This window comes from Schistocerca piceifrons, chromosome 2, assembly GCF_021461385.2.
Source record: "Schistocerca piceifrons isolate TAMUIC-IGC-003096 chromosome 2, iqSchPice1.1, whole genome shotgun sequence".
Taxonomy (NCBI): domain Eukaryota; kingdom Metazoa; phylum Arthropoda; class Insecta; order Orthoptera; family Acrididae; genus Schistocerca; species Schistocerca piceifrons.
This window is the reverse complement of record NC_060139.1, coordinates 410,260,690-410,287,882: the sequence shown is the minus strand read 5'-3', so window position 1 is coordinate 410,287,882 and position 27,193 is coordinate 410,260,690. Positions and strand designations below refer to the sequence as shown.

Below are 27,193 nucleotides of genomic sequence, written 5' to 3'. Positions count from 1 at the left end.
GTTCTTAGGTTAGTTATGTTTAAGTGGTTCTAAGTTCTAGGGGACTGATGACCTCAGAAGTTATGTCCCATAGTGCTCAGAGCCATTTGAACCACTTATACTTTTCCGCAAATCTCATGTACGTCACCAGTCTCATACATTCTACACACAACACTGGATAACAGAGATGGGCGCTATACTTTACTAGTATGTATTCAGTATTTTGCTTCAAATTAGTTAAGTTTAATTTAAAATTTTCGCATTGAGTGATAAATAAATGTTCATGTCATGTGACTAGGGCCTAACGTCGGGTAGACCGTTCGCCAGGTGCTAGTCTTTCGATTTGACGCCACTTCGGCTACTTGTGCGTCGAATTGAATGATTTACAGTGTGTTATTTGTTTTAATAAGAAGACTGGAACCGCTCTGAAACCCCTATCCACAAGGTGTGAAGATGAGAAAACTATAAAAAAACTTCTAGTCATGGTCCCTGATAAAGGATAAGTAACAGCCAGAATTGCTGATATCCCTTTATAAAATGTATCTTTGCTTTTCCTTAGACCTTATTCCGATTAGTTCGTTCTGTAATAACATATTGTGTGGTATGATAATCCACTGTGGTATTTCCGTAGTCAAAACATTCTCAGACTTGTGTGAAGGTCTTTTAAAATTAGGATGTAGGTTGAAACATTATCATCCTAGGAATTTGCCTTTAAGGAACGGTAGAATGGAGAATTTGGGCTACCCAACGTTTTGCTTCACTTGTTTCATTCTGACGACAAAAGGTGAATTGACAGGCTTTTGTTTTTATCAAATTTAGCGAGATATTGTAAGGTGCCTCCAAACCATTATATCTTCGTGAAGTCGAAGCGAACATAAGATCCCACCGTAGATCTCTTTTGAAGTTTCTTTTGTAACTATTTGGAAGTATTCCAAATCTTCACCTATTTTATCAGTGTGACACGTTCTCAGATGGTCGCTCATAGCATGACTTCTCAACACTTGGTTGCATAAAAGGCACACAGCTAATCGTCTTTTCGATGGTTCGTAGCCCGTCACGTGCAACGCCAGGCAAGGGACCATGCCTTACGGGTTGAAGGTATAAAATTAATTTACAATGTCGCTGAGGTGCAACCAGGAGACCTAAAGTGAAGAGCTGCTCCATCCTCTCTCTTAGCCGAAGAGACGAATAGTAACGTAGAGAGGAGGAAGCTTCATCTTTGTGGGAGTAATTCGAAATTTCAGTTACGACCTGCCAAAATCTCACTTTCATCTTCATTTACACTTAATGAAACAGCAACGTTTGTTTTCCACTGAAATGGATCCCTTACAGGACGAAGTCGACCTTTGGAAATCACTGCTCTAGTCCAAACTTACATTTACCATCTTCTACGCTCTTTCCATTCGCCGGTACATTTACACACTGGCATTAAATGAAGAACGACATTTTAAACAAAATTCGTAGCATCTCATACCACTATGTGATTTTCTTTGCGTAAATGTTTCACCCACGCTTACCATAGTCTTCAGGCAGGCTCTCCAGCATATAGATAGAAACGTCACTGTCTTCAGTATTTATTACCTAGTCATCATTGAATTTAAGACAGATGGGCATTCCGCAGTACATTTACCTATAAACGACTTTAATGTTCCTTTGAGACACATTTTTAATTACATAAAAACTTATCGTTCACTGAGCTAATTATATTTTCTCTACTAAGATTACCTTTCTTTGCTAAACTGGTACACGACTCAAAATGTCTGTTAAGTGGCCTCTTTGTCCTCTGGAACTATAAATCGGTTACTCCTTGACTTTGGTGACCGGGAGTGTAGTATGGATCGTCAGAAAAAAGGTTTGTTTGATACCATCTACCGATTTACACAGAAGTCCATACACATATCAATTTGACACCATGTGGATGAAAGCGAGACCGACAACATAACGAGCATGAGGTGGCCGTGGGCGACGCATGTAGGTGTGTGTGCAGATGTGCCTTCTGTTGGGTACAGGAAGGAGCAACACGACGTTTACGGCTGTGTCATTTGTTAAAGGTACTCGACGTCAGATCAGCGTGTCTTTGTGTGTTCTGCTTCACTGAGGAGGCCGGGAGAAAGGAACGGCGAGGTAGAGTGCGAGTTTTCACTGCAGAAGAGCTGTCGAAGTGACATTCGTTCCCTAAATTGTGCTTCATATGGTGAACGCATTGTGTCGCAAGCTCGTGTATCAGCGTGGAAATAAGCGATTTCGATATGGTCGGATGTCACTGAGACACAGCAGTCTGCCAGGACAGACTCACTGCGTCATTACCATCTTCCGTCACTGAAGCGGTTAATGCTGCCGCTAGAAATTGCCGACGTTGGTCGATGGAAGACATTCGCCTCTCTTTCGGCATTAGTAATGGCACCTATCGCGCCTTCGTGGCAGAGCAGTTCCGCAAATTCCGTGAGCAGCCTAACGGACGAACAGAATTTGAACTTCTGCTTCACTGCAGCAAATGGAACGGTATCACGAGGAAGAATATCATTTTCTGTCCTGTACTGTCGTGGAAGATGAAACATGGTGTCATCGTTTAGAAACACAGCCATCAACTGAAGCATCTGCTAAAAATTACAAAGCCGTACGTGCCAGTACCGTGAAAGTCGTGATGACCTGTTTTGGTTTGAGTGCTAGGGCCAGCTGCTCAATGACTTTCTCGAACACTGTGCCACAATTAACACACAGCGGTATATGTACACTTCTTTGAAGTGCGCCGTCAAGCCCAAACGCCCAGAGATGTTGACGGACGGAATCTACGTCTGCATGGCTACTCTGCAAATCACACTTAAGTGCCCTGCAGAGAATTTTACCACGAATAATCATTTTGTTGCTGGACAACGTCCACCCACATGTAACCGAGATTGTTTTGACTACACTGCAGAAGTTTCAATGGGAAGCCCTACAAATCATTCATACTCCCCTCATCTCACCTCACGCGATTTACAGATCTTTGCAGCCCTGAAGAGAGACATTCGTGGTCCGTGGTCTGCTTTGGACACAGAGATGGACGTCTTGGAACATTTATGTTTATGTAGGCAACCACAAATATTTTTCCATGAAGGCTTTGAGCGTTTTGGCTCACAGTGGGATAAATGTGTTAACTGTTATGTGATTACTTTCAAAATAATAAAGAGTTTACTTTCTTTTTTCATGTGTCTCGTTTTCATTTGACTGTCACATTTGTATATCTAGCTAATCTAGATGAAATTCTCTTTCTCTGTGGGGAGTAAAAGTGTTGATTGTATGTGAAGGTGCAATCAAATACGAGGGTTGGCTGGAAAGTAAGTTCCGATCGGTCGCTAAATGGAAACAGAAACATTTTATTTGCAAAAGTAAGCTACACTTTCCAGATACTTCTCTACCTAGTCGCCGCTCCGAGTTACAAATGTTTCAGAGCGTTATACCAAATTTCCAACATCATCGTCATAGAAAGCAGCCGCCTGTGCTTTCCAATAATTCTCTACGCTGGTCTGTAGCGCGTAGCCTGTGCCCAGGTGTTGTCTTCGTATCCAGCGTTTCATGTGAACAGAGATGAAACTCAGGACGAGACAATTAGGGCTATGATGTGGGTGATCAAACACCTCCCATCGAAAACGCTGCAGGAGCGTCTTCACTGCCCCTGCAGAGTACAGCTGAGAATTGCCATGAAGAAGGAAGTGTGTAGCAGTTGTGTTAGGTGGGCTGCATTCATTAAGGCGAAGCCTCTCAGCGGACCCTCCTACTAGGCGGGAGACTTTATTGTTGTAGGCACCTTTACTCGCTCACAGTGCGCTTACAACTGAAGAGGGCGTCTTGACGTGAAAGACCGTCATACTAGAGACACTACCGAACACATCTGTGCAAAGCTTCATCGGGTTTTCACTATGGTGTCCATTTCGCAAACGATTGGAACTTACTTTCTGGACAGCCCTCGTAGTTTACGTTCGAAGGCTGCACAGTCCAGAATCGGTATCCCAATAAGGCACAATCGCCGTGAGCATTGAGACAATAATCCTACCTACGCACTAAGATGAAGATTCTCTTTTGGTAAATCAGTGATTAGGTTTGTAGGGTGAGTCCCTCACTTCAGTATCCCAGTCGAGGCTGGCCTCCCATATCGACTAGCATTTTTCTCGAATCGCGCCAGTATGGAGCTTGGCGTACCATTTCAAAAAGGTGATTTTCGCTAGACATGCTGCTCCATATATATTCCTCATTCTCTGATGGATATCTAGCGATGTTCGTCTATCGGTAACTGCACGGCGGTCCTGTTTGGATGGATGTTCTACCCTTCGTCAAACGGTAACCGCACAGTGGTCCTGTTTGGATGGATGTTCTATCCTTCGTCAAAGTCAAATTGCCGGAATGATTCTGTCGTGTTCGCTGTAAATGATTTGGGGATGTGAGTACGGCAATTTGAAATTCCGATTTTCCGAGTGTTGGTCTCGGTTCATATGACCCAGGCACCTCACACGATCGTTAGAGCCTCCGTCTTGGAAATGGTGCGGAGGAGGGTGTATTTCTTTCATCATTAGGCTGTTAAAAATACCCAGTAGCAACTTTCGGTACCTAAAAATACCTCTTACTAGAAACAGGTATCTGATGCCAAGTCATTAGTTCCAAGTTGAATATTCTGACTCCCTCTCATGAGATTTAATTATGCGCCTACACCAAGTGAATCACTGTTAGAGTATGCCATTTGGCACTTTCTGTGCTGTATATATTGAAGTACAAGCTACGCTTGTTAGTATTATGTGGACAGACTGAATCTTGGTCTTCATGCATGTTAAGATTAGTTTTCGTACCCTCAACTGATAATAAATGCAGCTGGGTATCATGCTGTGATCTCTGCTCCAGCTACGTCTGCTTCCACTCTTCGGTAGCCAGTATGGCGACTGTTCGTTTTAAACGTCACAAAATTAGCAGTTAAATTATGGAAGGCTGCTAAATAAGCGACGAATATGAAATTTGTCAGTTTCTGTAATCAGTTCTATACAGTGCAGTTCTTGACTGGATGTACAGTCAGGCTTAGCATTAAGCTCACACAAACACTTATTTTATTGGAATAGATTGCATTTTCATATTTTTAGTAGAACAAAAATTTGTTCTTTATTGATTATGAATCACAAAGAATTAGATACCTGCCAGGTTAACCGAGAGCGCCAATGCGCTGCTTCCTGGACTCGGGTAGGCGCGCCGGCCCCGGATCGAATCCACCCGGCGGATAAACGATGAGGGCCGGGGTGCCGACCAGCCTGGATGTGGTTTTTAGGCGGTTTTACACATCGCACTAGATGAATACCGGGTTAGTGCCCACTTCCCGCCTCAGTTACATGGCGTGCAGACATTTGAAACACATTCGCAGTATTTCAAGATTTACATCGATTCAGGCCGCTGGGGTACACTAATTCCGTTCCAGGAGGTATGGGGTGGCGGCAGGAAGGGCATCTGTCCACCCCTTAAAATTAACCATTCCAAACCCGTACTTAACCCTGCCGACCCTGCACACAATGCGGGGCAAAGGCAGTAGCAAACTCCTGGAACATTTTCTTCTTTCTAAAATCCTTAAAATATTATTCTTTGTTTTTGAAGGGTAGCACTTCGGATACACAAATTTCTTTAGCAATTCATTTTAAACTCTAAAATTCTAGACCCACTTTACACAACCCACCACAAAGATTATTAATTTTTATCGTCTTTTGTAGTGCCTTTTTCTATCTCTCTCGCACAAAAATTGGATAATGTTGTCTGGAAACGCCTTAACTCCTCTCTTGAATCAAACATCCTTCTTCTCGTTTTCCCTGTGCTTTTGTTTTATATTGATCTTAATTTCCCTGAGTACGGTTCTTACATTATGTAACATATACATGTAGCAAATGTTTACACGTTAAAAAGATTCATGGCAATAAACAAAATATTAATGAAGAGAAAATAAGTAAATAAACACAGACAGGCCGAAAGAAAAAAATCTATTTCAGTCATATTAGAAATTTCAGCTCGTTAGACGAATTAATCTAAATGTTTCCACTTCATATATATTTGTACTAACTTGGACAATACATGGTGATGAAGTCAGTGGCGGCTCATAACAATACGTCCGCAGTTATCTCGCAGAAGACGTTTGCTTAGTGGAATGTTTTTGCCTCTATTACCGTTTACTTTCGCCCATGTCACTTTTCTCTCCCAATTGAAACCACAGGGGGGGGGGGGGGGGGAATAAGTAAGTACCCTTTTCAGTCACTCACTTCATGCTCCATTCTTGTAGCTAATTTTCAGTGTATTAGTACACAAGTACTTTGGGGATTGGGAAGAGAAATGTCGACTGCTTTAGAACAGGTCTAAACGGGGAAACCGATATGGAAATTACTGAACCATACATGAAGCGGATTTTTTCTTTTTCCGTTTTCGGTTAGCCAACCTGCAGACATTTAAATAAACATTTATTTTATTCTCCAATTCGGTCTTAAGTTTTACCATATGCTCAGATACATTGTGCTTCTTACTGCTTTCGGAGCAAAGTGCTTGTTGGTGAATTGTAGTTATGGTCAATCTCGAAGACCAACGGCAGATTTTGCATTAATTTCTTTCTTCTTGCAAGATAGTGGAGGGCAATATACTGGCGGAAAAAATCGCTACACAAAAAATAATTAATGTACAGTAGTTAAACTTTGGGAACACATTTTTCCAGGTAACATATTTATGTAATTAACATTCCAAAATCAAAAGTTAATGTAAGAGCGAGATAAGCCATTGCGAATGTGAAATTCTGGTACATTGGTACATTAATAACCAATATAATGGCCAGAGTGTTGAATGAAAGCATGCAAACGTGGATGAAGTATATTGTACATATGCCGGATGTCAATTTGGAGGTGGGCTTTCACGCCTGTTGAACTTGATCAATACACGGACGGTTAATACTTTTTCTGGCTGACGCTGGAGTTGTCATGCACTGATATCCCATGGCAGATATGGTGATCGAGTAGGCCAAGACAACATCTGTATAGCATGTTGAGCTACAACAGCGGCATGTGTGCGAGTGCTAGTTTTCCTATCTAGCAGAAGAGTTGCTTTTAGACTCTCAACTTGCCTCCTCGTAACCCACACACAGCCGAGGCAGAAACTGCTTTTATCAGTAAACATAACAGACCTCCAACACGCCCTCCAATGAGCTCTCCCTTGACATCACTCAAGTCGCAAGTGGTGGTTATTTGGGGTCATTGGAATGCACGCTACAGGAACTCTCCTTGAAGTAACCGATTTGTAAGAGTTCGTTTTGTCATCGTCATGCCAACTGCATTTGCTGCTACAAATGTAGTATAATGCGACAGAGTTACATGCAGAACACATCTGTCTTCCCTCCCGGTACTGCCATCTGGCCGTCCGAGATCCAGTCTTTCTGCAACCGTATATGCTCTTGACCACCACTGTCAGCAGTCATGTACAGTGGCTACGTTCCGACCAAGACTTCCTGCAGTATCGCAGAAGAAACACCCTGCTTCTCGTAGCCCTATTCAGCGACCTCGTTCAAACTCAATAAGGTGTTGATAATGGCGTATTTGTCGCCTTAAAGGAAGTTTTGACTAACATCAATTCTACACGCCCAATCGCAAAGGTAACGAACGATAACGACCATTACAGCATGTTTCAAGAAAACTTGATTTGTATCCTCACAGTGGCGCTACGAGCACCACTCTCATGTGACTGGAGTGAAACTGAATAGACTTCATCTTTCAGATGGAGAACAACAACATTACCAACATTCGCTTACGTTCCACAACTCATTCTTGGTGTTGCTTTCTTTTCGTCAGTGTAGTTTATGTCTGACCTACAAATACGTTGATCTACCTACAACTAAAGATCATTCTAAACAGCATAGGTCCCATGGAACGTTGGAAAATATAGAAAAAAAGCTCAGGTCACAGTGCGAAGTAGGCATTACAGCTGCAAAATAACATATTTTGTCAATATCCAGACATCTTAACGGTCGAAAAAAAAATTATAATTTTAAAACTATGGCTCTCCCCGAGGCCAAACTAGGGGGCTTCAGTATTTAAACAGTGACGTATTACTACATCCAGAATACGGTACCTGTTTAAACGATTCCGAACACCACTAAGTAATGCGAAGCTGATCACTTTATGTCACAAGAAGCAAAGCCACCAGTAAAGGAGGCGGGAGGGAGGGGGAAATATTGTGTTTCAGTACACATTCATGTCATTATATTTTCTAATGATTCTTTTCTTTTTCATTTAGTACAGAATGTTCATACAACAATGAAAGCATGTACAATTACCCCCATACACCTATGCTACTACAAAAGAACGAAGCCTTCAGGAATTGAATTTTGGTGTACGAATATTGTTCGTCATGTTCTCCATTACTATCGGAGGATTATTCTATTTCCAGGTCTGTAGCAGATAACGGTAATATTTTCTTTATTTTCTTTTTGCACAGCGACGTTTGTTTTTGCTTTACTTATTTATATTCCATTTCTTTGTCGACGAAACTTGGGTGACAGTACTTGAGAACTGGGCTGCGACCGAAATACTATTCGCGAATAAAGCAAGCAAGGTTCCGCGGTATGACTCTGCGATCAGTTGGTCAAGACTGCCAGTGTCATTTTCTGCCAATGACGTCGCTGGTAGCGATATCAAGATGGCCGCGCAGTTCTGGCGCTGCAGTCTGGAACCGCGAGACCACTACGGTCGCAGGTTCGAATCCTGCCTCGGGCATGGATGTGTGTGATGTCCTTGGGTTAGTTAGGTTTAACTAGTTCTAAGTTCTAGGGGACTAATGACCTCAGCAGTTGAGTCCCATAGTGCTCAGAGCCATTTGAACCATTCGATATCAAGGGCAAGTAGGTGGCTACACCGCTCTCCCGGATGTTGTCAGCTTTCTTCAAGGTGGAGTCACTACTTCTCAATCAAGTAGCAGCTCATTTAGCATCACGAGGCTGAATGCACCATATTCCAGTCCTCCTACCAAAGAAACATCGCCGGCAAAACATCGCCGGCAATACCGGGAATCGAAACCGGTACTCCACATAGCAGTCCCACAAGGTGACCACTGAGCCACAGTGGTGGACATGGTGAATAAAATAAAATGTAAATTGAAAAAATAAAAACAAAATGTAGCAGGAGAACTATATCGAAAACGTGCTTCTCATAGAGGACTTGAATGCCCAAGAGATGTTGACGGGACGCCTTATTACTGTCTTCCCTTGCGGTGTCACAGGGGCATGTGGTCAGCCACAGATCAACTGGCGGTTTGCAGACTTACTTGACTGAGGAGCAGCTACTTCTTATTCATGTAGATCATCAGTTAGCATCATGAGGCCGAGTGCATCCCCTAGCAGTCCTACCACCTTGGAAAGGTAGTTGGCAATGCCACGAATCGAACTCGTGTCCTCCACAAGGCACCCATTCAAATGGTTCAAATGGCTCTGAGCACTATGGGACTTAACATCTGACGTCATCAGTCACCTAGAACTTAGAACTACTTAAACCTAACTAACCTAAGGGCATCACACACATCCATGCCCGAGACAGGATTCGAACCTGCGACCGTAGCGGTAGCGCGGTTCCAGACTGTAGGGCTTAGAACCGCTTGGCCACAGCGGCCGACAAGACACCCATTTATGCTGACCTCTACGCTGCGGAGACGGACTTTATTTCCAAAAGCAATAAGTCATAGCGTTACAGTTTTTGAACACTTTCTCCTGAAATGTTGCGTATTATGGATTTGCCTCTTTTTGGAATTCCGCTCCTCAGCTGGCAGAAACAGAACTCGTAGAGGATCGTTTTGTTGTCCTTCTGTCTGTGTGCTCGAGGCTTGAAAATCCTTTTCCTCAGGAATCGAGAGAGGTAACAAATGGAAATGTATGTTAAAATAATTGTCGGAGACCTCAATGTACAGATTGGAAAAGAAGATCATTACAGCCCAGAGCCATCATAGATACACAAATGATAGTGGACACAATTGTGTGTGTTTGAATTCCTAACGGACCAAACTCCTGAGGTCATCAGCCCCTAGACTTACACACTACTTAAACTAACCTATGCTAAGAACAACACAGACACCCGTGCCAGAGGGCGGACTCGAACCTCTGGCGGGAGGGGATAATGGTCACAGAACTGTTCAGTTTACACTAGCACATTACATGACTATAGGTAGCACTATGTCCACACAGAAAAGGATCAATAAACCAAAGAGTTGAAGCCCTGATCAGCCTACCTTCAACTGAAAGGTCACGTATTGACGGTAGGCATTTCTCAAATTTACTAGATGTATGTACCTACACGGGAGTTAATGTGGATTCATACAACCACCCTTTAGCTGCAAAATTAAGAGATCGAATATCTAATGCAGCAAAAGTGAAAGGAACATCTAAATGAAAGTGTATGGTACCAAAGCTAAAAATGAAGAGCTTGGTAAAACGTACTCTGAGAAGGTTACTGAGATTCTTACACTACACACGCCTAGTGCAAGTGATACTCTGGCTCGGGAATGGGATGGTTGAAGAGACGCAGTCGTTAAGACAGCCGAAGAAGTGCTAGAGAGAGAAGGAAAACAGCCAAGTAATTCCTGGTTTCATGAACGTTGTAAGAGAATAAGTTATGTGAAGAACCTGGCTTATTGGAAAATGTTTGAGAAGTCGGATGCATGTTTAGAGGTAAGAAATTATCAAGATAAAAGGAAAGAAGCGAAGTAATTGCATTGGAAGAAGAAAAGGGAATGGGAAAGAAATCAGGTTGAAGAACAATGGAAAAACAAATAATGTCAGAAAATTCTACCAGAAAACTAATAGTGAAAGAAGAAATGTCAAGCAGCGTGTTCATATATGTAAAAGTAAAATTAGGGAATTTCAAACTGATGACCAAGAAAAATTGGAAAGTTTGATAGAGGATTTTAGTGAATTGTTGGATGATCGTGAACCCCCTATTGAAGATATCTTAATCCACCTCCGCACCCCCTGTCTTAAGGAGAAGCAGAAAAAGCAATTAACCGACTGAATAACAATAAAGCACCAGAAACTGATATAAAACATTAGCACTACTGAAAGCCGAAGGAGTTGAGTTAAATCGAAGAGTATACAAGGTTTTGTGACTCATCTGGAAAAATGATGAGTTGCCAAAAGAATTGAATGTAGGGATAGTGTGTTTGTTATATGTATTTATATGTCGCAACTACACTCCTCTATACGCCTAAATATTGCTTATAAAGTATTGTTGAATATCGTATTTAATAGACACCTGCCCATGACAGGAAACATTGGAAATTATCAATTTCTTACTCTTAGGCAAATGTTAGTGAACGAATTTACTGTTGTTGTGCACCATCTTTTCATTGATTTCAAATCTGCATATGATACAAAAAATTTGGCTAAACTTTATGAGGCAATGCCGGAATTTCCGGTTCCTGGGAAGTTAATGCGTTTGACGGAAGCCGTCCTAAGGCACCCCCAGTGTACTGTATGAGTGCAGTACAGGCTATCACCGCAGTTTCCTACACGAACTGGGCTAAGACAAGGCGATGGTCTTTCCTGGCTACTCTTAAATTTGACATTATAAAAAATGGTGTGTGAATCAGGTATCCAGACAAGATGTAATACCTACTGTAAGTCAGTAGAAGTGATGGAGCATGAAGATGATTTGGACATAATGAGTAGAATATTTAGATATCTACAAAGTGCATTCTCAGCTCTAAAATTGAGCGCAAACAAGATGGACATGGAAGTAAGTGAGGAAAGCGCAAGTATACGTATAATAGTACAAATCAAGCCTTACAATCAACAGTAACATTCATGAAATGGTTTTTGAGCGAGTGGAATGTTTCACTAATCTGGGCGCAAAGACAGAAGCGAATGGCAGCAATTCGACTGAAATTCTGGCCCGCATAAGTGCTTTTAATCAATGTTATTGTGCAATGCTGCGACATTTTAAATCCAAGCTTCTATCACGAGATACTAAGTGCCGAGTCTATAAAATGCTGATACGCGCAGTACTTACGTATTGCTCAGAAACACGGACGATTAAAAAACGAGGTGAAAGAATACTGAGATCACAAGAAAGAAGTATATAGAGGAGAATCTGTGGACCTGTGAACGAAAATGGGAGTTGGAGAAGGTTAAGGAATGAGGAACCTTATGGCTGCTTTCAGGAGGAGCATGCTGTCAAGTTCATAAAGTTATATAGACTGAGATGAGCTGGACATGTAATACGACTCGATGAGACAGATCCTGCAAGGAAAACCACCTGCAGTGAACCTGGAGGAGGAAGACCAAGAGGACGGCCGAGGTTGAAATGGCATGACGAGGTTCGGAAGACGCTGCCCGTGGTGGTTGCCGTAACTGGGGGTCTACAGCAAAGTCCAGAGAGAAATGGTGGAAAATTACGGAGGAGGTCAAGTCCCATCCTGGGATGTAGCGCCAACAGAATAAGATGGAAGAAGAAGTTCCTCAGTCGGCAGAAACGAAACTCTTAGAGGATCACTTCGTTGTCCATCTGTCTCTGTCTGTGTGTCTGAGTCTTTCCTCAGGAGTGGATAGATATATCAAGCTGACGTTTTATGTCACATATTAACGTCTATATTCTCTTGGTAAATGAAAAATGAAAAGTAAGCATTTAAGTAAATGCAACCAAAAAATACGGCCATTTATGTCACATATTTTGTTATTCGAAAACGGACTCATCAGAACCTACAGAATCGTGAAACTTGGCAACAAACAAAGGAAAAAATCCGAAAATTGTTTTTTGTAACTGTACTACACGATTTGTCTGTCTGTCCGTCTGTTAAGTACCTTTCTTGTCAGGTACGGGTAGATGTATCAAGATGAAATTTATGTCAAATACTAAGGTCTACCTTAGTCACCTAGAGGTGTAATTATTTTTAATGTAAGCTTCTACGTAAATGAAACCAAAGGATATGACCATTTATGTCATGTATTTTGATACTCGCAAACTCGTCAAAACCTAGAAGATACGTCCAGTTTACGTAGACACATGAAATCGGCCAAGAGGGAAGGTTTCACATTAAAATGCGGAAACAGTTAATCTGTATTTATATAACACAAAATTTTATCATGTGTTATCAGACGATCTGTTTGTTACGCCCCCTTTTTCCACAGGAACTGGTAGACGTATGAATTCGAAATTTACGTCTCTTGGCGGTATAAGAAACTGTAGTTTCCAAGTCAATGAAGTCAAAATATGAAACCATTTGTGTCGCATATGTTTGTACTTACAAACTCTCATCAAAACGTATAGGGTACTTTCCGTGTGTCTAGGATTACGGAACTTCTCATGAAGGAAGGTTTCACACTACAGAAAAGGGAAAAATCTGAAATTTTGAGTTTGTAATATATCACACGAAACGACACATTTCTTGTCATTTGTTGTCTGATTGTCTATTTGAACCTCAGTCTGTTAGGACTCCTTAAATTCTGAAGTTTATATATCTACCTCTTCCTCAGAAAATGTTACATACTGACGTTTATAGTCCTTTGGTGGTGTAAAATTGTACAGGGGTGTAACGGTCAGGGAGGTCAGACTGGTGACGCTCGGTGGAAGTGTGGATTTGTTGTGAGGCGTACCGAGATAGTCGGTGCAGTTGCGATAACGCTGCGTCCCGGATGGCGCAGTGGCAACCGCACATGCCTAATAAGCAGGAGATCCGGAGTTCGAATCCCGATCCGGTACACATTTTCGCTCGTCGCCGCTCATTCCGCTTAATATCTTGCTGAAGCTACTGTCAGTGATCCCTCTTCAACTCTCTTAATTGTTGAAATCCGTTAGACCGATATCTTGCCACTACCAACGTCAATAGGAAACAAAAATCGTCGAGACCCACGGTTACTGGAATAGGTGAACTGCCTGTATAGGATGTTCGGCAATTCAAGTTACTGACTTCTAGGACTTGTAGATGGGAGTAATTAGATAATACTCTGTGCTGAAATCCATGTCCCGGAACGTACCGTTTCCGTGCTACAACCATATGAAAACACGTTGATAATGCTACCACTCTTGCAAGTAATTGATGAAGCGTAACCTAGTACATGACTTTTTTAAAATTGCTCCCATTAATAGTCAAAGAAATTGCGCGGGTACTCATTGAAGGGTTCTTTTCAACGGGATGCAATAAACCTTCAACGCGGCTGTAGTGCTTCGCTTCTCCTTGGAGCTCCAAATGCTGACTCGTTGACTGTGAAGGTACCCTTTCTCGAAGCCGTTGCGTAGTTGTGGCGAAAAGGGTAGTGCACTGGAGTCGGAGAACGATCTTGATACAGGCTCTCCCACTGTGGTGGGCTTCGCCATGCAGAAGCATCATGTCGTTGTATTCTGCAAACGCGTACTCAGCCATGTTACACAATATGTGAATGAAATTCGAACCGGATCTAAGAGGTAGGATAGACGTCAAATGACATCAGCCGATCAGACGTAACGATCCCCAAACATTACTACCCAATTCAATAACTAACTAGCAAACATGTTTTCAAACGGCTGTTTGCGGAACGTGGTCTCCTGTTCAGAATATTAATTACTCACTGCCCTCTACATATCATAGAAGATTTTAACGGGACTTTACAAACACAATGTATACATAATTAAGATTTTAAGGAACTCTGAGTTGGCGAATTCCACTCGCTCCTGGCCAGTTTCTGTCCTTTGGATTTGATGATACGCCCTGCATACCGGGTGTTTCCGTAAGATCTTGCAAAAATTTAACGGGACATATAGGACGCTCCGCTGAACAATCTGAGGTAGGGAACCAGGGGTCGGAGAGGCCAGCTTAAGGAGATAACAGTGTATGAGAGTGGTCCTTTTGTTACCAGGTCACTTGGTTCTCCTTTCCAGTGGACCAGTCTCCCACATTCTTCGATCGAGAAAAATAAACACTCGTCGTGACTGACGATGCCTGTTAGGAAAGCATTACCTGTACAGCTTTTCAGCAGCGAGAGCATTACAATGTACTTCACCATACGCAAGTGCATCTCAGTGAGTTCCGTGAAACTGTACCGGTACTGTTCCATCGTACTGTACTGTACATATCTGAAGAGCATTTAGTAATGAATGGGGCTGTCGTTGACTCATAATATGTTCTCTTATGGGAGAACGCATAAACGATACAACAGGTCCATCTAATGCACAAGTAAACTATACAAAACCTGCATTATGACTTACGCTTAATCAGGCACGTCCTCCTTGTTTCCTTGGAGGAAATAAACAGCACAGTACGTGTAAACGTTTACGCATATTAGTTGTAAATAAGGTGGAAGAGAAATGGTTCAAATGGCTCTGAGCACTATGGGACTTACCGTCTGAGGTCATCAGTCCCCTAGAACCTAGAACTACTTAAAATTAAGTAATCTAAAGACATCACACACATCCACGCCCCAGGCAGAATTCGAACCTGCGACCGTAGCGGTCGAGCTGTTCCATACTGAAGCGCTTAGAACCGCTCGGTCACTGAGGCCGGCAGGTGGAAGACAGCAATGCAAGACAAAGCGGTAGAAAGGTTTACTCCCGTATCTCGTTAAGCTTTCTCCGACGCAAGATTCTCTACTTCAAATTGTTCAGTTGAAAACTCTTTATGACCTGTTACATTTTTGCACGATATTAGGAAAATACACAGTATAGTAACTGTTTGCTCCTTCCGTTGTTCAACAGGTCCATAGGGATCGCGACCTGTGGCTGAACGTGGACCGAATGAAGTTGGAGAACGGGGCGTGCGACGAGAACCGGCTGGAGGCGTTCGTGTCGGGCCGCGCGGCGCCCTTCCTGTCCATCTGCAGGGAGAACGTGGCGGCGGCGTCGCGCGAGCTGCCCATCCTGACCGCCGCCGACCTGGCGGCGTCGCTGCCGCCGCGCGCGCCTCCGGACGCCGTGCCGTCGGTGCGGCTGGTGTTCCGCGCCAGCGTCTGGCCCGCCATGCCCACCTTCAAGATCGCGTGGACCGAGCTGTACCGCCTGCCGCGCAACCCGGACGGCACGCTCGCCACCTCGCGACTCACCGAGGCGGCCGCCGGCTCCGAGCCGTGCGAGTTCGTCTGCCCGGGCCAGTCCGGCCTGTGCATCCCGATGCGGCTCGTCTGCAACGGCGTCGTCAACTGCCCGTCGCAGGCCGGCAACGCCAGCAGCGCCGGCGCCGGCGCGGCGGCCGGGTCCGCAGCGTCGTCGTCTCCCGAGGCGGGCGTCGCGGCGGCGGCGGCAGACGACGAGAGCGGCGAGATGTGCGCGCGCCAGGAGGCGGCGCCCGTCAACTGGCTGGCCGTGGGGCTGGGGGCGGCGGGAGGCGGCATCATGGCGGCCGCGTGCCTCGCCGTGCTGTGCCGCGCGTGCTGCCGCAAGCGGCACGCCGACGACGACGGCGACGGCGACGGCGACGACGCGCACGTGCCCTACTGACAGTGAGACCAGCTGCTGGGGCGGCGCGCGCGCCTTGCGCTGCACGGCGACCTCGAGTACTTCGTGTAGGCCGGCCGCAACCGCCCCGCGGCGAGCAGACACCGTGCGTCGGACACTCTGTGTCAGCACACCTCTAAGACGCTGTGCACACGAGAAAAGCCTCGCCACTTGGAAGACTCCGCTCCGATGTACTTCTCACACAAATATATCATTGTTATCGTAATACAAACACGTCGACATGAGTAATCTAGTAACAGTCACCAGACGCTACTTACTGGTTTCAGTCTCGAGTGTTTGATGTTCAAATACCGTCGCAACTGATTTTACGTCGACTTTACACGTGAAGTGCCCTCAGTCACAGTGCACTGTTCTAACTTGTTACGTATCTCTACTGTTCTAAGGCTATTCTAGGGTAAAGTCACTCGTTGATATAAATGGACAGCGTTTTACAACGACAGATAGTTCGTTGCTGACCTGAAAACTGCGAATGAAAGTTGTGATTTGTTTTGAGAGGGACAGCTGCCAACCATTGCACCAATTGCCGGTTCTCTGTAGGCCTTCCCGCTCTTCTGTATGTTTTATCAGCTCGTGGTACTCATTTTGCACAGCATAAATAACATGCAGGCACGTTATATATAGTGTAGGATAGACGCATTCTCCAGACAAGCATGTATGGATTATACTTTTCAGTCATATGCATACGACCAACACCAGCAGCAAATCATCTTTCTGCCACCATCCAAAATATCTTTTTGCAGCAAGTTAACATAACACGTCTTGCTCGTAAAAGGCAGAGTTGATTATTCTGTTTCTGATAGTGTCTTCGATATGAGCCCTCGGGATTACAAATTTTGGCAGCCAATGACCAGTCAAAAATGGTGTGATCCTCAGTCGTCTCTGACAGTTAACCGTTCTTTCCATGACTTTGTTTCCTACTTGTTGATCATCAGCACACGAGTTACAGGCTCCACATACATTTGCGTATCTGGAATATGTGAGTGTCTTCTCAGTCAAAAATGGATTTTAGCTACAACGAGCTTCATGCTTTTGAATGTTAGTTTTAAGGGAAAATACACAATATAAAGAAACAGGCAACGCTCAAAGGATTCACTGTCATCTGCGCTCTTCGTTTTCCAATCATTTTCAACAAGTATTTCAGAGAGCATTGAGAGCAGAGTACATATTCAAAATCATATCGTAAGTCGGTTTACTCTGAAAACATCGTCTATAGAACCGACACAAAATTTTCAGACTTTCCATTTCTGGCTGTTACTATGCACTCTTGACGCTATCAACTGGTGATACTGAACTGCATCATCCCTAGACTGCAGGACGAAACTTTCTGCTGTGTACTGAAGTACTGATTCAGAACTGACGTTCACGTTTGCAAAGATAAACCGCTGCTGCAAATAAACATTGTTTCATGAACGCGGACATATCTAATGCGTCATTAAATAACCAAGCCGTCACAGCATTTTTGACGAATATAGCAGCCAAAGAGAAAGTAGTTTTTTTGTCTAAAGAGGTATGCGAGCAACTGTTATGTTTTCGAGATTAGTGGAAAGTATTGGTGTACCAGCATGATATCTATTTGCAGTGAATACTTTTCACAAGATAATGTAGTATTAATTCAGGTGATGACAGGAAACAAAACAAGGTCTCACCTCTAATACTACGTAAATTCGCATAACACGTACTGAGGTATACAAACAGCTTTTGCTTTGGATTAAGCAAACATAACTCCTTGCCAAGAAGTGTGGAAGAAAACAGCACACTTCTTTTGCAGAGCTATCCGTTACATATTTAAAACATCTGTTAGATGGAAAACAAAGCATATTCCACATCTCGATGTTTTAAGCATATAGAATATTTTTCGCATGTTAAGGTGAAAGCGAAGTGTATAGGAGTTGTGTGTTTTTAGATGGAATCTGAAATTATCGTAGTGCTCAACATTAAGGAGACAGACATTGCTGTTGTAAGAAATACGTAAAGATGTCACAGATTAGCTAGTAGCTTTTCTTGATATCATAATAGTCTCGAACAAGATAGTAACAAGTCTGGTTGCGGACTCAGTTATCTCTCATTATCTTACTGAAGTGCATACAATTAATTCAATCCTTATAAGCAACAGACTTTTCGGTGAGTAACTGTGAAGGTCTTATGCAAGACTTATTTCACTTGTCAAAATATCCGTTAAAATTATTTTTCGCAAGTGGGCTACATTAAACAATTGATTTCCAAACGTCTCCAGAAGTAAAACTGAACGATCGTTATGTCGCCCTATGTAAATCTAGACTGGCAGTTGCTATGATCCAGAATGAGATTTTCACTCTGCAGCGGAGTGTGCGCTCATATGAAATTTCCTGGGAGATTAAAACTGTGTGCCCCACCGAGACTCGAACTCGGAACTTTTGCCTTTCGCGGGCAAGTGCTCTACCATCTGAGCTACCGAAGCACGACTCACGCCCCGTAGGAGACGAGATACTGGCAGAAATAAAGCTGTGAGGACCGGGCGTGAGTCGTGCTTCGGTGGCTCAGATGGTAGAGCACTTGCCCGCGAAAGGCAAAAGTTCCGAGTTCGAATCTCGGTCGGGCACAGTTTTAATCAGCCAGGAAGTTTCAGTTGCTATGATGGTATATACTTCATACTTATGTTTTTCAACCGTGTGCTCTGCAGCTTCTTCAGTGCATTGGGCAATGAGTGATTCCTGACATGACATTTTATGTTGAGACATTTGTAAAAATATCTCTGTGCCGTTTAATCTTTTTTTCAGCTGTCATTTTATAGCAACTGACGGAAGAAATACCATGAAATCTGGAAATCCGTTGTTCACGTCTTGTCACCAAGTTTATGATCAGCTCTATGTTTAATGTCTTGAATTTTCTGTGAAGGGTCACTTACCCTCTGTTTCTCCACCTGTAACTCAAATCTACGACTGTTACTTGGTGAGATGTAATGGTACTCGTACATGAGGAGCACCACAGAACTTTAGCGGCGAAGTAACATTGTTTGCGACAGATTTTTAAATAGTTAATGGACATGCCAAATGTTCCTTGAGGATTCAGCTACGGAACTCAGAAAGTAGGTTGGGCTTCGTTCAAATTTAGAAGTGTGTAATAGTGTGTAGACGCTAAACGATACAACGTGTGCCTCGAATTACTAAAAAAGAAACGTTATGTTTCACAGGATAGCAATAATGTTCAGAAACTTGATTGTAGCTTCAGATTTGCGCGTGATTCGAGAACACTGGCAAATGCAATCCTACAAAAGTGATCAGCATATACGATCGTGTTACAACATTCATTAATGATTGCAACTTTACTCATCCCGTGTCTCAAAGGCGCAAGTAAAATATTTTGACACGTTAAATTCACAGAATTTTTCTACATGAAATATTTTAACGTGTACTCTACGATCAAATGAAGCTTTCTCATTGCTTGAAGTGTGTATAGGTGTAGTTTAGCAACATCAGTAAGTGTATCAACAACTGGATAGCTTTACGAAACGCTGCCGAAAGAATTATTTACAAAGACTCACTCCAAGACAGTTGTGGTCTTATTACGATGTTCTTGTCATAATCTCCATCAACGCGGATTGTGAATAACGTTTGCTGAAAGAATGCTTCATTAAAGTATATGCGGTGTGTATGCGTTAATATAACGACGATATCGAGAAGATTAAATTTGTTGAGCTACTGTGATATCAAGTTGTTATAGAAGAATTCAAAATACTGTAAAAGATTGTCTAGCACCATGCATTTGATATTCACAGTTATTGTGTATTTTTAATAAAGAAATTTCCTTTTGTATTTAAAAATAAATTACAAAACTTGTTTCCTATTGGTCACGTTACATAGGTCAGGGCTAAACATGAAGCAGAGGTGACAACAACGACTTCGATGATGAAGAACGATGTCGTTAATGGCAGACATTAAGTTTCCAGCGCCTGTGGAGGTGAGGTATAAAACGAATTAGACTTGGACGCTTCGACATTGTAGTATGTCGCTGGCAAAACAACATACATTTTCTTCTAGAAAGAAATGGTTTATGGAGAAATTGTGATACCATATGTCTAAGGATAATTTAAAAACTGAAATATGTTTTATTTCAATGTACCTTTACGAATTATGGATTTGAAAAATAACGGCAACTACAGCAACAGACTATCAAAAAGTCCTTAGCCTTCAAGAGAACTGGTTTTAAATTTACGAATCTGCTAATGGTAACGTGTAATCAATAATATTTATGAACTACTTATACAGAGAACGGCACACATAACTGAAGAAATGGGACACTACTGACTGAAGCATGATTCTTTGGCTCTTGCAGGTAACACTGGATGCTTTATGGAGATAAATTCAGTATTAACTCTCTGTATACTGTTTCAGAAAAGCGTGTTTAGGCGATTCAGAGACAGGCTATATCTAAATTACACAGGAAACCTAGATATAATGTAGGTAATACCCACAGTAATAAGTGAAAGGTAGTAGCCACAATCGCAAAAGTACATGGTGCTGTAGAACCAAGAAACACACAAACTCTATCAATACAGCATCTTCATCATTTGAAGAACTGTATATGTTTGTTAATGTTAACAAAAGGAAACACAAAAAATAAACAAAAGAAAACGTACATTAATAACTGCGGAGGATAAACACGATATGAAGCTTATAACATAAGAATAGCAAAACTGGAAATTCCTACCCACAATATCAGTAGTGCCTCTGAGATCTACGTGCTACTGGCTGATGCACCTGCTTAACAGTGCCTGATGTAGTTGTAATATTTCTACTTGCCGCAAGTTCACGATGGACAAGATCAATCTGACGCAAAAAATACATGAAGAACCTTAAAAGGGACAGCCCATCTTGTACGAGACGCAACTGGAGCGACTGACGAAATATGGGTGGCCTATTTTAAAGTACACGGAACATTTTCCGGACCACTTTCATTTACCTCACCCTGTACATTGAAAAAGAGAAAGAGGCATCACAGTTGGTAACTGCATTGCTTCTGCAGGGTAATTAATCCTTAACGCAAATGCCTGGTTGCGATTTTTTTCCCCAGTTGGCAGAAAGCCGTCATGGCGCTGCCGTGGAGTGTATTTCTCCACTGTTTCGAGGCGTCTGTGTAGAAATCTTGAGCATGTAGCCCATGTTTGTTAGGTAGCGTAAAACAGTGTATTGAGTGAAAATCTTGAAACTGAAATGACGAAATATAAGCATTCTATTTGCTAAAGAGTATTCATGTATGATTTGTATGTGCATACAGAATTAGCCCGCGCAGTACGGAGATTATTTCAGGAGGATTTTCCTGATGTTCCAACTCCTAATTAAAGTACGATATATTGAGTGATAAATAAATTCCGTGAAACGGAAAGTGTTCTTGACGGGAACACGGACCACTCTGTGCGAATAGCTTCAAAATTACGGAGATTATAGCCCTATAAAATAGCTGCAGTGCAAGAACTTAAATCTGGTGCCCCTACAAAAAGTTAGCATTTAGTCACTGGATTTTTAATAAGGTGCATAAAGGAGAAATTGATCCTCCAGCTAACTGGATACGTTAATTCACAAAATAACTGTTACTGGAGTTCTGAAAAACCTAACGTAATACACGAGGCAGCCCCGCATGATCAACAAATGGTGGTTTGCGGTGAGAGGATTATAGGCCATAAGTTCTTCAGGAAACAGTTAACAGTGAGATATGTGTGGGAAACATTTTGCAGCCTTGTTTCGGCTGTGCTTTCACGATCTTTCAGCAGGACTTTGTGACATCACATGCGGCCAGCTTCTCATTACAGGAAACGCGTGTCGTGTTCCAAGATAGAGTTATCACTAACATCATATGGCCTCTGCATGCAATTATTATATCTTGGGGCCATTGAAAGAGAAAGTGTACAAACCAAAAGCACAAGCTCTTTAGATGAACTTAAAACCGACATTTGTCAAGGAATTTTTGCTTTTTCTCAGAGGGGACAGCAGAGATAAATGAGCAAACTCCTAAGCAGTTGTAATGCTACAACAACGAAGGAAGGCATTTCCAACACCTCCCTGCTTAATATAAGTGAGTAATTTATTTTCCTTTTAGGTGTTTCTGTTATTTATGTTGTAAATAATTAATGTGACAAACCATATTATACAGGGACTTCCAGAAATTTTGTGACAGACGTGTAAGGATTGTAGAGGTTGTCTTGAGGTGCAATTCGAGGATAGGAACTAGTGTGCAGAAACGTCATCCAGTGATACTACAGAGCGTCGAACCTATAGCGCCAGCGCCTTCCACTAGGCCACCCCTTCAGCAGAAAACGTGAGTGTACGCTGACAAACCATAAGCGGAACATTTGACATGTTGTAGTCAATAAAATTCTGCTGGGTTTGAGGCCGCATTGTCAACTATAAAATTCCGACGTTTCGGCGACTGTTGCAAGGCGCCTTCCTCAGGGTGTATTGCTAACTGCGCTTGCAACAGTGGCCGAAACGTCAGAATTTTATAGTTGACAATGTGGCCACAAACCCAGAAGAATTTTATTGACCATGACAGCGGCCGCGGAATCCTACGTTTACATCTCGATATGTTGTTTCGTATGCAATGATCACGACTGATTGTCATGATCGCCAGTGCAGAAGATGGAGATAGACAGGCCTTGTCGCCCATGAATCCGATGCTCTGTTGCCATGGTGAATATCGTTTTCGGACGCGGGTTTCGATCTGCAGTTTAATTTTCTTCTGTATGCCGAGAAACATTTGGGATTTTGGAGGGTTCCGCGAGAAAAATAAACTGTGGATGGAAACCCATGTCCGAAACTGTCATCAACCGAGGAAGCAGGGCGGTGAATTGATAGGATACAAGGCATTTCTAGACACCAGATAGCACAACCTTCCCCACAGGCGATCGTGGCAATCAGGCACTATCACTCAATAACAAACAATATGGCGAGAAGTTCCGCCTACGGTCGTCAGCGTGCAAAGACCCGTTTGCTGCCAAAGACGTGGCCTAGTGGCAGGAAACATCACCTTCAGCTTTGACGCTCTGTAGAGTCGTTGAGTGACGTTATGAGACACGGGTTGCTATCCTCGATTTACTTCTCAAGGCTCTCTCTACAACCTCTCGAAGTTCGTCGCAATATTGATGGGACATTCTGTATTTACTGCAGACCTCCTGTCACCCACACTGAGGACTTAGCAGCTGGCTTCTCCGGCTGCCCGCATGCCGTGAAAATGGTTAAGTTAACGACTGGTCACCTTGTAGAAACGGTGGACAAAACAAGAATGTAATGGATGAGGCAAGTAAATGTTGACATCCACCTAGAGTGTCATTGTCGCAGTAGCAGCTGGGGAATTCCGTAAAACCGAAAAATCTGGTTGGCGCGATGAAATTACATTCTGACAAAGTGATCGGCTCCTTAAAGATTATTCTGACAATATGAGGTAACATGAACTGTCTATGAAATGAAAAATTGGGAAATTCCTCAAGCCAACATACAAGGTTAAAACATATTTTAAATATTTCTCAATCAAGTGGCTGCTCAATTGACCCCACAAGGGCTGAGTGCACCTCGGTTACCAACAGCACTCGGCAGATCCGGACAGTGACCCAACCAAGTGCCAACTAAGTCCGACAGTGTTTAACTTCGGTGATCTGTCGGGAAACGGTGTTCCCACCGCGGAAAGGCCGTTAGATAGTATATTTGCTGTATCCATTCCCCACGTGGACAGAAATGAGAGTTCTATGTAGATTCATTGTGGACATGAAACAGCGGATGGTTAAATACACGGTAATCAAACCCGCCAAACAGTCGAGCAAATTGAGAAGTAATTATATTTTCCCTACCTGTTTAGACAGTTCTGATGTCGTCTTCAGGCCCCAGGAAGTTCTCAGTTTGCACTGTTGTTTGGCGAATTTTTTGTTAAAGAAGTAGAATTTGATGTAATTAAGTGAGTACCTACTAATAACTGCCACGGGGGAATCCTTCAAAACATCTATTAGTAAATACACGGCTGTGGAGTCCCTCAGAAAAAAAATTAAGATACTGTCTATTTCACAGTTCTATTACAGTATTCTGGAGAATTTAGACGATAATGACTACATATAGCTTGAGTGTATGTTGTTCTGTCGTTGCAACTACAAAACGCGTAACTTTTTTCGCCAGACGTATTTCACTTTGTTGAAGAAAGCATCATAAGTGGTCTGTAATTAAGTTCTCTACATTATGATTTGCTTTTAGATCTGAAAACAGTTCCTTAACAGTAGTTTATCTGTACCTACGGTGGTTTTCGGTTGATTTATCGCTAACATCGGGAAATGCTGTCTGCTAGTACATTGTCGTTTTTCCGGGTTAGACACTGATAATTTTGGTCTAACATAATAAAGTTTCGATAAGAAGCCCATTTATGATAATTCTGATAAGATGCTAATTTTGGGTATAACGTAGGTTGAAGGTAGGATCACCACTCACTGTTCCTCCATTACCTGGTACATTCGCGTATGACGCGTGGGGAAAATGTTTGTCGGTAAGCCTCCGTATTATCTCTAATTTCTCGAATTTTCTCGTTGTGGGACTATTCCCGGCAAGTACTCGCTCTAAGTTTCAATAGGCAACCTCTTCGTCATTCACACGCCTGTTTTGTGACTACAGATATTGGAGTTTTTTCAACATTTCCGTAACGCTCTCGAGCCGGCTAAACGATCCCGTGACGAAACGCTCCGCTCATCGTTGCATCTTCTGTATCTCTTCTGACAGTCCTCACTGGTAAGGGTCCCGGATGGATGAACAATACTCGAGAATCGATCGAAGAAGCACCTCGTAAGCCACTTCTTTGGTGGTTAAATTACATTTCCTATGAATCTTAGACTGTCATCTACTTTTCAAACTATTTGTTTTCTAAGGGTCATTCAACTTAAGGTCGCTCCGTATAGAAACTCCAAGATATTTTGCGATGGTTGTTGTTTCCAGAAATTTTTCATCAACTTTGTAATTGTACAATAGTGGATGTATTTACCTATGCATGAGCAATGTGCTACATTTACTCGTATTTACGTTCACGACACCTTTCATCAATTCTCTTCAAGTCCATCTGTAGTATTGCCTTCTGGTGTTGTTACCCTGCTATAAACAACATCATCTGCGAACAGCCTTAAAGGGCTTCGACGCACTCTACTGGATCGTTAATATACATTATAAACAGTAATGGTCAAATCACTCTTTCTTAGGCTACTGCCATAATTACCTTTATATCTGTCGATTCTGATCCGTTAAGAGCCAGCCGTAGTGGCCGTGCGGTTCTAGGCGCTACAGTCTGGAGTCGAGCGACCGCTACGGCCGCAGGTTCGAATCCTGCCTCGGGCATGGATGTGTGTGATGTCCTTAGGTTAGTTAGGTTTAAGTAGTTCTAAGTTCTAGGGAACTGATGACCTCAGAGCCATTTGATCCATTAAGAGCGACGTGTAGAGCTCTACCCGTAATAGTTTTGAATCCAATCGCAAATCTGGTCCAGTACTCGGTAAGCTCATTTCTTTCTTTCAGTAAATGGTGGTGCGGGACGGTGGCAAATGTTTTTCCGAAGTCGAGGAACACAGAATCATCCTGAGCGTCGATGTCTACAGCGCTGCGGGTATCAAGGAGTCACAGAGCGAACAGGGTTTCTGAATGTTTGAGAAATCCATGTTGATTTTTGTAGAGGAGATTTTATTTATTCAAAAACATCGTAAAACATAAGCATGAAACATGTCGCATAGCTCTACGACAGATTAAACTATGTAGGCTATAACTAGGTGCATGTGTCCCACGACTTTCCTTGTAACCGGGAATAACCTGCCCCTTTTGTCGAGTGAACTACGATTAATTAATGCTAGAAGGGCAAGTACTTTCTCATAATCTCTGTAGAATCTTGTAGGTAATCCATCTGGTCCAGATGCCTTTCGATTCTCTGTTCTGCGATCAGTTACCTCAAATCAATTACCGTTACCTCAAAAATCACAGTTTCGAAGTTCGTACAATGTTGAAAGGAAGACGAAACATGGGACTTAGGGAAAGCAGGAAAAGGTGTGAACGGGGCCTAATCAGTTACACACATACACTTTCTTTAAGGAAATAGTTTAAAAAATATCATTTTTAAAAAATTCTGCTCCCTGCCAACCGAACTATCAACACACCCGACCCGGAAAACACTTCACGTCCTTCCAAAGATAGTACGGGTACTAGATATCGATAAACGCTGATGCTGCCACTAGCAGACAGACAACACTGGCAAATATAGTGGCGCCAGTAAACAGAAGAAGAAAACGAGACGCCACTATCACTATTAAACGATGCCCACCTACCAAAGGCACCAAGGAGAGCCGCACACGGCTTAGAATTACCGTATTATGATCTTCCGCAGTGAAACAATTTCCGAAGAGCAAATTCAGTGTATTGGCCTTCTCTCTGCCCTTTTCCATTTCGGTAACATTACAATCTATGAGGGACTGAATAGACCTTTTCGAACCGCTTAGTGATTTTAAGTAAGACGGAAACCTCTCAGGGTTTTTAGTCAGATAGGTTGACAAAATTTTAATTTTGTGTAATAGCTCTCCTAACGCTAATTTTTGCTTCTGCTTTCGTTTGTTGCCTAGGCTGTGACTTGTCTCGAATCTTTGATGATGTGCTCTTTGGTTATGTAATGATTTTCTAACACGACCGTAAAACCACGGCGGGTCTTTTCCATCCCTTAAGAACTTATTCAGAACATACTTGTCTAAGTCATTTTAAACGATGCTCTTCATTTATTTCACCTTCGTCCACAGCATTGAA

General features: G+C 42.7%; 1 protein-coding gene across 1 annotated transcript in view; it reads left to right on the top strand.

The window, feature by feature from the left end:
- Positions 1 to 22,522, top strand: part of LOC124775433 (cubilin-like) — a 532,844-nt gene extending 510,322 nt beyond the window's left edge. The window contains exons 9-10 of the mRNA XM_047250266.1: positions 15,663 to 16,362; positions 22,491 to 22,522. Coding sequence (XP_047106222.1) covers positions 15,663 to 16,362; positions 22,491 to 22,522 — 732 coding nt within the window. The remainder of the gene's footprint in view (positions 1 to 15,662; positions 16,363 to 22,490) is intronic.
- The last annotated feature ends 4,671 nt before the right edge of the window (positions 22,523 to 27,193 follow it).